The 13,043-nt window shown below is 37.3% G+C and overlaps 1 protein-coding gene across 1 annotated transcript in view; it reads left to right on the top strand.

Moving 5' to 3' along the window:
• The window catches only part of LOC121951317 (disco-interacting protein 2 homolog C-like), a 220,820-nt gene that overhangs the window by 175,905 nt on the left and 31,872 nt on the right, over positions 1-13,043 (top strand). Inside the window, 16 exon segments of the mRNA XM_042497594.1 lie at positions 85-208; positions 3,120-3,229; positions 5,561-5,663; positions 5,791-5,855; positions 6,762-6,855; positions 7,452-7,571; positions 8,288-8,368; positions 8,371-8,401; positions 9,471-9,487; positions 9,490-9,609; positions 10,343-10,386; positions 10,388-10,429; positions 10,431-10,466; positions 10,468-10,482; positions 10,583-10,791; positions 11,953-12,067. Coding sequence (XP_042353528.1) covers positions 85-208; positions 3,120-3,229; positions 5,561-5,663; positions 5,791-5,855; positions 6,762-6,855; positions 7,452-7,571; positions 8,288-8,368; positions 8,371-8,401; positions 9,471-9,487; positions 9,490-9,609; positions 10,343-10,386; positions 10,388-10,429; positions 10,431-10,466; positions 10,468-10,482; positions 10,583-10,791; positions 11,953-12,067 — 1,326 coding nt within the window.

Here is a 13,043-nt window from a genome sequence, read left to right as displayed (position 1 = left end):
TGAGCAGGACCAAGAAGCAGTTATTGATTAATTACAATCCAATTCTGATGATTAATCACATTTGATGTCTCTGTCTCTGTGCAGGATGCCGGCAGTCAGCAGATTGGGTTTCTCCTGGGAAGCTGTGGAGTGACAGTGGCTCTGACCAGCGACGCCTGCCATAAAGGGTTACCCAAGAGTCCCACTGGAGAGATCCCACAGTTCAAAGGTCTCACACACAAACTCTCTTCACGCCTGTACAAATACCAGTATAGAGTGCATTTGTGGCAACATGCACAAACTCTATATGCGCCACCATTTAACATCAAGAATTAAGATCTTAGTGGGAATTCTTGCTAAAATCGACTACTTTGTCCAGCAAAAAATAGCATTTGAAAAGTTGAATTTTCAGCATGTTTGTGCTCATGTGTTAGTGTACAGAAGCAAAAACATCTCACTAGCATATCAGTCAGCTGCTTTCATAGCTAAAGACTTCATTCAACTATAAAATGCTGTTTTGACATTCATATAGCTGGATCAGCTTTTCAACTGCAGCCGTTTCTCTGTTTGAAGTTTCTCGCTCAAATATGCAGCTTTGTGCCAAGAGAAATGCAAACTGTAAATAGAAAAGATTAGGAGGTTCAACAAGTGGCTCAATCAGATATGAAGGGCTCCCATCCCCCAAATTCAAAATTTTTTTTACAAGTGTAAAAAGTTTGCAACAAGTGAACATCCAAGAACTAAAAAAGTAGCAAACAACTCAAGAAATTTGTGCATGAAACAAAATTTTCACCAGTCAGCACTGTAAAGATGGTCATATACACATTTAATAAAACAGCTAGAAAACAGACTCTAAAACAATTCTGTATGGTTGGCGTTGTGTTTTTTCCACCATAAAAAATTGTGTATATTAAGAAGAATGGTAAAAAGTCCAAATACTTGTTGTTCTCTGCGACAGAATTTACAACTGGATGTTACTTGGATGTGGAGACACTAACATGCGAGATCTGGAATTATAACATGAAGTAACAACACAAATTGTTTTATTTTATATATTTAATTTCCTTCTTTGTAAACAATTGAGTAAACACAGCAGACAACATATGAAATAATAATCTGCACTTTAATGTCTAAAATAAAAGTTTATTTATGCCAAAAAATAAAAAGTATCACGATTTCCCCAGGACAAGAGTAATGCATATCCATGAAGCAACACTTTGTTACTTTGTAACTATGTTTAGTTGGCACCTTTCAAAATAAGATACAGTTTAAAGTGCTTTATCTAAGGAAAGAAATGCATTAGGACAATATTTAAAAAACACAATAAAATAGGAATTAGAATAGAATAGAATAAAATAAAAATATAAATGGGAAAAATATACTGGAAAGTACATTGCGCACAAACACACACAAACACACGCACACACACACACACACACTCACACTCACACTCACACTCAGAAACCAGAGGTCAGAGTATATCGGTGCCTCTCTTGTTTCAGCACAGCTTTCCTGTGTCTCTCAGTAGGATGAATAGACAGACTGATGGCAGCAGATAGTGAGGCTGAATGACAGATGACAGAATGATAGAGAGACGCTGAGAGAGAGAGTAGAAAAAGAAAGAGAGAGAGAGAGGCAGTGAAGCAGTATTGTTAATCGATGGGGAAGCAGCTGACAAGAAGAAAGAGAGAAAGAGACATGATGAATTGAAAAAAGAGAGACATTAGCACTGAACAGACAGACAGAGAGAGAGAGAGGGAGTATCCTAATGATTAATTACGACTGTTTGCTTTTCAGTAATGGATGTATAAATAGCAACATGATGCTGCCAGATTTACTGCTCCTCATTCAGTATGGATTTAGGAGGGTGTGTGTGTGCGTGTGTGTGTATGTGTGTGTGTGTGTGTGTGTGTGTGTGTGTGTGTGTGTGTGTGTGTCTCATTAAGGTGGAGTGCTCCTCTTATCGATCAGCAGGCTTTAAACTCATCTCATTCACATGGCTGATTGTTTCTTCTGTCTCACCGCCCGAGCAGCATTAATTCAGACATTAACAGCCCCTCACATCCTCAGGATTTTACATTCGCTCGTGTTCTTCCATATAAACACTGAGCAACACATCCTTGTTATAGTAATAACTTCATTACAGAAAAAAGTAAAACTTGTAGATACTTAACTTGCTTCTACTCGGTAGTAAGTAATACACAATTTTTTCATCAATTTTAATGTGGACGGCATGCAATCAGGAACCACCGGCAATCAGATATCAAGTGCTGGATGTCCAAAATTGTTCTCAGATTCAGTGTAGAAATATCAAAAACAGTCTTTTTTGAGTCACAAATAACATTTTATTCCTTATTAATCAAACAAACAAACCAGTCTCAGTGAAGGTGAAAACCTTTTATCACAATGAACTGGAACTGGGGGAAACCTTATAACTTCTTCTGCAAATGTACTTTTTTCATCCAGATCCTATTTTTTTATTACTTTTGTTTTTATTCGTCACATGCTGTGCTAAAAGACTAAGGAGCACAATGAAAAGGATTCCCCATCACACCTCAAATTGGTTTGTCTTTTATAGAAGCACTACCTTTAGCTTGTTATTGTCAGAGTCATGCATCATTCCCAGGAGAACCATGTTTTTGTGAGACAGATCTCATCATCTCTCCAGTTAGACATTTTTGTTGCTGTCTTCATATAAAAACCCCTTCCTCTTCACACGCAAATGTTTGTTTTGTTACGGGTGGAGTGATCCCATGGTCTTTAGTTTACAAAACAATGTCCATGCTTTTTTGGAAACCTGCAAATAGATTCTGGTTCATGTAACAAAAGCCAATTTTTAAACTAGACTGAGAGTATAGTATAATCACAAAATTAATCTTGAGTGAATGAATGAATGAATCCAAACCCAATTCCAGCAGTCGTTAAAAACCTGGTTCCAGTGGCAATCTGGTCCACATGAGGTTCAGCAGCTAAATCAGGAAGGAAGGATCAACCTATGAATGTTAAAATAAAAAAAGTCTGCAACAGTCCCAGAACCCCCAAAACACAATAACTGAAAACAATATTGGAACAGGATGGCAGAAACTTTTTCCAGACATTTGAAAACGTGGGATGTTTGTTTTGTGTCCCTGTGTTTCCAGGCTGGCCCAAGGTGCTGTGGTTCGTCACAGAGTCCAAACACCTCTCCAAACCTCCCCGAGACTGGTTCCCACATATCAAGGACGCCAATCAGGACACTGCCTACATCGAGGTAAGACACACATACACACACTGGTACAAATACTGCAGCGTGTCTCCTCTGGGGCACCAAACATTTCCACCCGTGCAGCTCCAGTCATTGCTGGTGGGTGAATGGAAATCAATGGTGCTACATGTCTTTTGGATTGGAATCAGACTGCCTCTGAGTGGATGTTTCACTGTTTCTCTGCCGTCTGCTGATCAATGTTATCATCTCGTCTGATTGATCTGAATTTACCTGATGCCCCTTTAAGCAGCTGGGCAGTAATTGCACCTGCAGCGAGGTGAAATGTCTCCTTGATTGCAGTGGGGATTGAAAAAGGCCAAAAGGAAAATGTTGAAAATGGAGGCATGATTGAAAACCGATCGACCTTTTGTTTTTAACAGAGGCAGCGTCCCAGACATCATAGACAGATGAAATTACGGCAGCTCCGAGAAATTTGTCTTTTTTTTTTTTTTTACAGAAACATTTTTGCGTTAATGTCTCGGCATGATTCATAACTTTAATAGCAGCCTATAATGCGCTTCGTTTTCATTCCTGCAGTCATTTGTCAGAAATGTGCCAGAGTTTTCAGACAGAGAGATCTCATTCTGGAAAGAATCGCATCCATTACTGTCGACTCCACAGCACTAAGATGTCATTATGCGTTTGGGAACACACAAAAAAAAGGAAACTCAACTTCATCAATCAACATTTCTACATCTGAATCAGCCTTCAAAAATACATTAATATTGTTATCACGTCTCAAGAGGACTTAATGTTTTTTAGTCACACAGTTGACTGACAGCTAAGATGTCTTTTCACATGCACAGTGTTTTGACTCTGACACCAAGAAAAACACACAAGTGGTGGCGTTAAATTGCATTTAGTACTAGAAGTTATAGTGCTCACTGTGCAGTTTGGGTCATTTCCTTATGTCATGAAATTGAATTATAATTACTCCTATTGAATGTGTGCATCATGTTAATGTTGCAGAATTTCCTACCCCTTAAAGCTGGTTGGTCATGTGTATGAAAAATTACTTATTGTCATTTTTGCTAAAACTGTCACTATATTCACACAGCACTAAATGCACCAGGTGATCATACTCCTCCTCCCACTCTACTGCGGCCTTTTAGTGCTTCTAATGGCTTTACTGCATGTGAAGGAAAACAACCAGTCACAGTCAAAGAGTCTGAAATGCAACTGTCAATCATGTCAGTCATTTCTTGTGAACTGTGGTCAAACTTTCAAAGTAGAGAGTGCTGATCAAATAAGAATTAAGATGGTGTTATTTGACTCTTTTTTTTCTTTTTTTCTTTTTTTCAGAAACATACTGTATTTTAGTGTAATGTTTAGATGTAAAATGACACAGTTGGTCCAGCTGATAGGCAGTGCTTCATACTCATACTGTTTAACAATATCTTACATGATGGCCAGGTCAGAAACTTTCTCATTTTACAGCTAAACAGTATGCTTGAATATGTTTATGAGAACAACAATAGACAATGTAGTACCAGGGTCTTATTTGATCAGCGCTGCTTAGTTTGACCGCAGTTCACCAGCAGTGATTGACAGCTGCGTTAGAGACTCCTCGGCTCTGAGTGGTAGTTTTCTGTGCACTGCGATGGATTCTAGAGATTGCCAATAGAAGTACTAGAAGGGGAGGAGGGACATGCAATCTGTCTCAGGTACTTTTTTTTGGAATATAGTGACAGTTTTAACAAATATGACATGGTAGTTTTTGTAAAAGTTACCAACTGTAGCTTTGACCAATGTTTGTCACAGTCAACAACAACAAAAGTTAACAAATTGTAGAGGAGTAAAAAGTGCAATCTTTCTCTCTGTTGCTAATGGCTTAAAAATGCTAAACGAGAAAAAAAGAGAGTTATGCCTTATTCAGGAAACAGATATTAACTGTGAAAACAGCATAATTAGTGTTTAGAATGGTAATATTTAGTTGTACTAACAGATTAATAATTGTTTTTTAAATTGTTTCAAATTTTATAGAAATGATCTGCATGTTTACTAATGTTCATGTCCAATGGTAAAATAAAACAAAAATGTTTTGAAAGAGCCATCATACAAATATTTAATTCAGGTCATTTAATGAGCAATCAGAAAAAACTATTTGGCTCACCTTTTATCAGATTACTCTGTTGTATTATCAGGAGAATATTCTAAGCTGTCCTCATTACTAGAGGGTGTCTTTTACTGTAAACTGCAGTCAGCTGTGTCTTTGTGGTACACCTTCCTTTCTAGAAATATATCAGTGAAAATCTGTCAAAACAAAGCAATGAACTATAGACACACAGTAGGTTCACCTCTTACTTACGCACATTCACTGTCTCTGTCTCTGTCCAGTATAAGACCTGCAAGGACGGCAGCGTCCTCGGTGTGACGGTGATGAGGATAGCCATGCTCACACACTGCCAAGCCCTCACACAGTCCTGCTCGTACACAGAAGGTAAAACACACACACACACACACACATTTACACTTTAGTTCCTGTCACCTTTGATACAGTAATGTGTGGTTTATCCCCGAATATGACGTGGAAGTTCATCTCTTTCTGTCTCCCTCTTGTCCTCCAGCTGAGACCATAGTGAATGTATTAGACTTCAAGAAGGATGTAGGACTGTGGCACGCCGTCCTGACTGTAAGAAAAACACACCTTAACCTTTACTGTCTTGCCTAATTGTTTCAAATTATGAGTGAAAGTATAATGGCAGAATAAAACTGGCAGGTTTATTATTATGCTGTTTTTTAATGTCAATACAGCATAGAAATTGTTTTTATTTTATCATTCTGTGACCTATGAGTCATAAATAGTAAGCATACAGCTAAATGAAGTCTTATATTCTATTTTTAACTTCATACTTTAACCCTTTAACCTCCTCAATAAAAAAAGAAGCAATAATAATAATAATATTATTATTATTATGATTATTATGATTATTATTATTAGGATTATTATATTATTATTATTATTATTATTATTATATTTTTATTTATATTTATTTATTTATTTATCATCATTTTGTTTGTTTTCATTTCTTTTCCCCTTGGGGCAATAATAACAGAAATCTATGTTTTTGGGGGTTTTTTTTTATTGTATGTATGTATGTTTAAGTATTACCGTTACTTTTATGACTTCCACACATTTATTCTAGATATTTACCATTACAGTACATTAGATATACAGTACATCTTAGAAACTGTGAAAAGTCATACTGATAAATGTTTTTTTTTTTTAAATCAAATATATAATGAAATAACATTTAATATATGGTTTTTATCCTAAAAGGAAATATCAGCGGTTTGGTAGAGCATGACTTTAAAAAGAAATTATTATTATGACCTTTTTGAAGTTCCGTAAATCTGTTAACTAAACCAAATGGTAGAGATATCACAATCAGGTTGAACACATTTTTCATTAAGATACAGTGACTCAAAATGTGCTTTACTAAACATTTGAGCATGAAATGAAGGGGTTAAAAGAACAAGTTCTACTAAAAACATTTCTCACGCTGGATTATTTTGTCTCCCTTTGTGTCTCTGTCAGAGTGTAATGAATATGATGCACGTCATCAGTATTCCCTACGCCCTCATGAAGGTCAACCCTCTGTCCTGGATCCAAAAAGTCTGCCAGTACAAAGGTAATCTAATCAAGCCAAACTCAGCAGAAATACTGTTCAGAAATAAATTCATGCCAAGGAATTAAATGTCCCAGTTTAACATCAATAAATCATGTACGTCAGATAACTGCTGTAAACAAATGATGCCGTTACCTTTACATGGAAGCCACGTTTTTTTATAGTTATAAATTTTATATTGAGATCCAGCTGATTCTATTTTGAGGGGAAACATGCTGGATGAAGTTTTAACAGCGCAAAACAGAAAGATGCCATTGGTTGTGTTTGGTTGCACTGTGTCAATTTTATTGTTTTTTTAGCCTCGAGTGAAAACAGCAGTGAACAAAATATTAGAAACACCTCTTATTATAATCCAATTTAACAAATTATAACCCTTATTGTGATCCAGCAAAACAACACCAAAAACTACAGTCCTCAAAATTGGCTCAGAGCTGAATTTAGTCCTCTCTCTATCAGTCATAAGTATGATTTTATTACAATGTGCTATTCTTAACACTGACAACAAAATGTGAAGTGACTGTTGAACAGAAATCAAGCTGTCTGCCACTAAATGTGTTTAAAATCTACATATTTGTTATATTGGCATGTTTTGTGTGTAGCTAAGGTGGCGTGTGTGAAGTCGCGGGACATGCACTGGGCTCTGGTGGCCCACCGGGAGCAGCGAGACATCAACCTGGGCTCTCTGCGCATGCTAGTGGTGGCTGATGGTTCAAATCCCTGTAAGAACACACACTATAAATATGTTATGTTTACACTATGGTGCTATAGTAAAGTTATTCAAAACAAGAGAGTTTTGTCTTTTAGGGACCATGAATATTAAACACCAGATATAACTGCAGTTTGACCAGTACAATGTCTTTGTGTTCAGGTATTTAATTGAAAAAAATAATGAAATAATTACTAAAAAATAATTAAAAAATTAACAAAATGTATGTGACATAGCATATATGACATTAAGATGAATGCTGACATTTTGCTTTTCATAATAATGATAGTCCAACAACAGAAATAGAAATGAAACTGCTGCACTGTTAATGCGCTGATGATGGCCTAAAGTTGATATGTGTAGTAATTGGAACGCTGTCTTTAAATGTTTCACTTTTGAATGATGGTCTATTTTATCTGAATTTTTGCAGAATATCCTAATCTTGCATTGCACAGATTTTAAATACAGAACACAAATAAGCTTATTTAATATGCTGTTTTGTAGTAGATTTTTTTATTATCCAGTAGTATATCAGGTTTACCATTCACGGAGTAAGGTTTACCATTCAAACATTTTATGACCAATTTTTAAAGGTTTGCAGTTAAAAGACAAAATTTGCTCATCAAAAAGTTTACAATTATAACATCAAAAAAATCACTGTAATGAGCTGCCCCACTTTGCCGTCTGCTGTTACGTACTAAAATGGCTTTTTAAAATTGTGTCTTTTAGGGTCGATTTCATCCTGTGACGCCTTCCTCAACGTCTTCCAGACTAAAGGTTTGAAGCCAGAGGTCATTTGTCCCTGTGCCAGCTCCCCGAGGCCTTGACTGTAGCTCTAAGGAGGTACACACCCACCCCCTCAACCCCCCGATCACACACACACATACATACATGCATTTGTCTTTTTATTGGTGAGTGCACATTTTGACATAACAATTTAATTAAAATGTAATGAATAAAAAAAAAATGTAGAAATTATCCCCCGGTTTCAAACTGAAATCATGAAGTATATAAAACAAACAAACAAAAACAAAATATTTTATTGCAGTAGTCCCTGCAAACACTTTTCACTTTGATAGATCCATAATATCTGTTTACTCTTCAGAGTAAATAAGTGGCTTCACTCTTTTTCCCCTGTGACCTGCTCTTATTTTAGCTCAGTCAAACCACTGACTTCACCATTTTATGGTTGTTGAAACACTTAACTGTCAACCTTTCCACCTCTTTCATCATCAGCACTGTAGTTCAACCACATTACAGTCGAACCCGGGCGGCTTTCTTCCACGTGCCGGCTGTAATTTATGCTTTATGCTCTTAATTACGACACTATAAAAGCCCTCTGTGTATTGTGTGTGTGTGTATTTGTGCCACACACAGCCTAATAAATAGCACTTGGCCTCAGCGGGTGTGGTAGTAATAAACTCAACTTTATTTTCAGAAGAGCTGCTTCAAAACTCATTAAAAAAATATCACAAAACAGGACACACACAAACACAAGCACACAGCTCTATTTGTATTTGTAAGATTGCTCATTAACATCCAGCAATCTTCAACTCTTACTCCTAACTTTAACCTCAATTTAAATCTCCCTAAAGGGCCTCAAACCCTCAAACATGCCAAAATTCTCTCACAAAATGTGTTTTTCCAAAAATGTCTTAACTTTCCAGGTTGTCCGTGCTTTCCAAAACTGTTTCCCAACTACATACACACACAAAAAATGTGCGTGCTATTTCTACATTTCCAAAACATTCTTCAATTCTTAAAATGTCCTTACTTTACAAATTTACCCTCACTTTCCAAAAAGATTGCCACCTCCAAAGAAATATCCTTACTCAGGATCTAAAATTTGTTGTCACAAACATTTACAGCGCTCCAGCACCCTCCATGTTTTGATTTTCCACTCCTCCTGCAGGCCCCTGGAGGAGGGCAGCACCCTCCTGGTCGCGGCGTGTTGTCCATGCAGGGTCTGAGTCATGGCGTGATCCGGGTCGACTCAGAGGAGAAGCTCTCGGTGCTCACATTGCAGGATGTCGGCTCTGTCATGCCTGGAGGTGAGAGAGGGGAATTACTGTAGGTTTTATTGTTGATCTGATTACTCAAGTTACTGATTACTCTATACTTATTATTTACATTTGACATAAGATAAATGTGACCTCTGCTGGTTTAAGATCCTAGAAAGCGTCCAAAATGTTGATTAATGTTGATAAATCAAAGATAACAGCCTTGTTTCAACCTGATGCTTGGCGGACTTGTAAAAATAGTCCATAAAAAATTTGAATTTTACTCAAACTGTACCAGACTTTTGTGCCTTTCCTTCATTTTTTTCATTTTTTTCCTTTCTCTTTCCTTTCTCTTTTTCTCCTTCTGTAATTCTTTTTCACCTCTTTTTCCTCCAACCCCCTCTACTTTGCCCCCCCCCCCCCCCCCTCGTTTTCTTAAGCTTTTAATTCTTAAGACCTTCCTGCCCTTTTTTCTGTTTTTTTTTTTTTTTTCATCTGATCTGAAAAATATTAAGATTTTACTTATATTCAATACATGAGGACAGTACTTGTATTTTTAAGGGAGTATTTTTCTTTTTTGTTACTCATATATGCTCTTAAGTAAAGGACTTGTATCACTGATTTTTGACACGTGTTTGCTACATATTTTTCTTGAAAACTGTCATTTCCTAATTATTTTGCGTTATTTAACAAATGGGATGTTCATCTAGAAACTGGACAAACTGTATTCTTGTAGTAATTTGTCATTCATAAAATCACAGTATGTTTCTCTCTCTATCTGTAGGTATGATGTGTGTGGTGAAGCCTGAAGGTGTCCCTCAGCTCTGTAAAAACTGATGAGATCGGAGAGTTGTGCGTTTGCACTGTCGCCCACGGGAACCTCGTACTACGGTCTGGCCGGCATGACGAAAGAACACCTTCGAGGTGAGTTTGTGAAAGATTTTTTAAAAATTGATCTATTTTTCTGTCCTGCAGTTATTAAGTACAAACTTTGTCTCACCCTCTGCATTGGAAACTTGTCCAGGTCTTCCCTGTGACCAACAACGGCTCTCCCATCAGTGAGTTTCCCTTCACGCGGACCGGCCTGCTGGGATTCATCGGACCTGCAGGTCTGATCTTCGTTGCAGGGAAGATGGACGGTCTGATGGTTGTCGGGGGCCGTCAGCACAATGCTGACGACATTGTCGCCACAGCGCTTGCTGTGGAGCCCATGAAGTTTGTCTACAGGGGCAGGTAAATGTGTGATGCAGCATTAATCTTCCAGATACTTTTTGTTTCAGATCTATATGTCTGCTGCTCTTGAAACATTTTAAATCCATTATTACTGCTGATGCATTTCAAGTGTGGGCAGCATTTTTATGTTGTAATTGGCATGTTGTATTTAAAATCATCTTCAATGCGTAGCTGTCAGAAAAATAAAACAGAGTGAAAAATACAATATTCCACTCTGACGTATAGTTTTAGCATAAAGTCGCATAAAATAGAAAGAAAGAGTTAATCACAAGTGCCTAAAAAAATCGAATAAATGGACCTCCGCTTTATCAAAGAGAATTTTTCGTGTTTTCTCTAAAAACATTACAAATATTTGACTCATGGTGGGAGCATAATTTTGGTAGCTAACAGGTAAGCTAACTTGGCTAATTAGCTTCCAAATGTTAGCCTGCCTTTCTGCTAAAGAATTAACAGACTGTGTGATAATTTCTTTGAGATAATTTCTCTTGGATTAATTAACACAGCCCTCTTTTGTGTCCATAAAATAAAGGAGCTGATGAGGGACCCTGAAAAAACAAAACAATACAGTTGTTGGAAAAAAAAAAAAAAAAACGTTTAAGAAATGTTCGACTCAGCTTTAGTTGTTATTTTTCTGCATCACGACGCCTGCATTGTCACGCTTTGTAACGAGCAAATTATCTTCGTTTAATCAGTTTTCTCATTGTTATTTATTGTTCTGTCTGTAAACTTTCTTTAATTATGCTAACTATAGACTGGCTAGGCTCAGTGTCGACGTTTTTCACCAGATTGACTGCTGTGGGTCCTGGTTGCTGATGCCATGATCCTGCTTGACGCGACCTTCTACTGCCATTATTATACGTCATGCCTCTACTATTAATATACGCATGGGACTCTTATCAACACACACAATATGTGCACGTAACATCACATGCTATCATAGAGTTAATTTAGTAATTTTACACCTATATCTATTGTAATATGACATGCTATTGTTAGCATTATTGCTGTGCATCTCTCCCCCTCTCTCCCTCTCTCTCTTTCTCTTTCTTTTTTGTCATTATTGCAATGTAATTGTTATTAACGACATGTACTGCACGTCTGTCCTTCCTTGAAGAGGGATCCCTCCTCAGTCGCTCTTCCTTTCTGTGTTTGTGTTTTCAGGATAGCAGTGTTCTCCATCACGGTGCTCCACGATGAGAGGATCGTGGTGGTGGCAGAGCAGCGGCCCGACTCCACAGAGGAAGACAGTTTCCAGTGGATGAGCCGAGTTCTGCAGGTACACACACACACACACACACACACACACACACACACACACACACACACACATTTTCTGTACAGTGTATAGTATGCAGTTTATACAGTAAACACATTACTGTTATATCCTGACTATTACTAAGGCACCAAATATGGATTAATACACCACTGAACAACAGTCTATATATAGTTAACAATAATTAAACTATGTATTTTTGGTTCAGTTTTTTAAAGATTTACATCTTCAATAGATACAAATGCACTCAAGGTTTAACCACAGACAGGGTAGAAAAGTTTGAAAGTATTCATAGAGGAATTTACCCGTTGTTGGGTTTAGTCTTTTCATGGGAATTGTTGACAATATGACAACTACTGATAACACCAGACTTATTCTTTAACACAAACCAGCTCAGGAAAACTGTCAATACTCAGGATGCACACCAGCCAGACACATTTTAACGGGTCACCTCTAAAGGAGACAAACACACTCAAACACACATTCTTTCATACCACATTTTTGTCTCTCTCTCTCTCTCTCTCTCTCTCTCTCTCTCTCTCTCTCTCTCTCTCTCTCTCTTTCTCTCTCTCTCTCTCACACACACACACACACACACACAGACACACACATACATTCACAGTATATGGTACTGTGCTGTACATTCATACTGTATGAAAAGATAAAATCTCAGCCTGAGCTCCAGATCCATGTAAGCCGGCGTGGAGTCTGCGGTGAAACTATAAAAGCTGTCTGCATTTTTACGGTTGCAATAAAAACCAAATCTCTTTATTCCTCTACCATCACAGATACTTCCTGGCTGTTCTTCCACTCAGCTACTCTGGTTATTTCACACTCAGCGTTTTGGAACAAGGGCGGCTGCTTAAGCATTCGATTTTGTTCAGATTATGAGAAATGGAAATTAGATCATTTGAAAAAGTTTCAAAATATTGGAAGATAAATTTCCTTTGTTACATTTATGTCTGATTTTTATGCAAAG

This window comes from Plectropomus leopardus, chromosome 12 (genome assembly GCF_008729295.1).
Source record: "Plectropomus leopardus isolate mb chromosome 12, YSFRI_Pleo_2.0, whole genome shotgun sequence".
Lineage (NCBI taxonomy): Eukaryota > Metazoa > Chordata > Actinopteri > Perciformes > Serranidae > Plectropomus > Plectropomus leopardus.
Note: the sequence above shows the minus strand (reverse complement) of the source record. Positions and strands in the feature narration are given on the sequence as shown.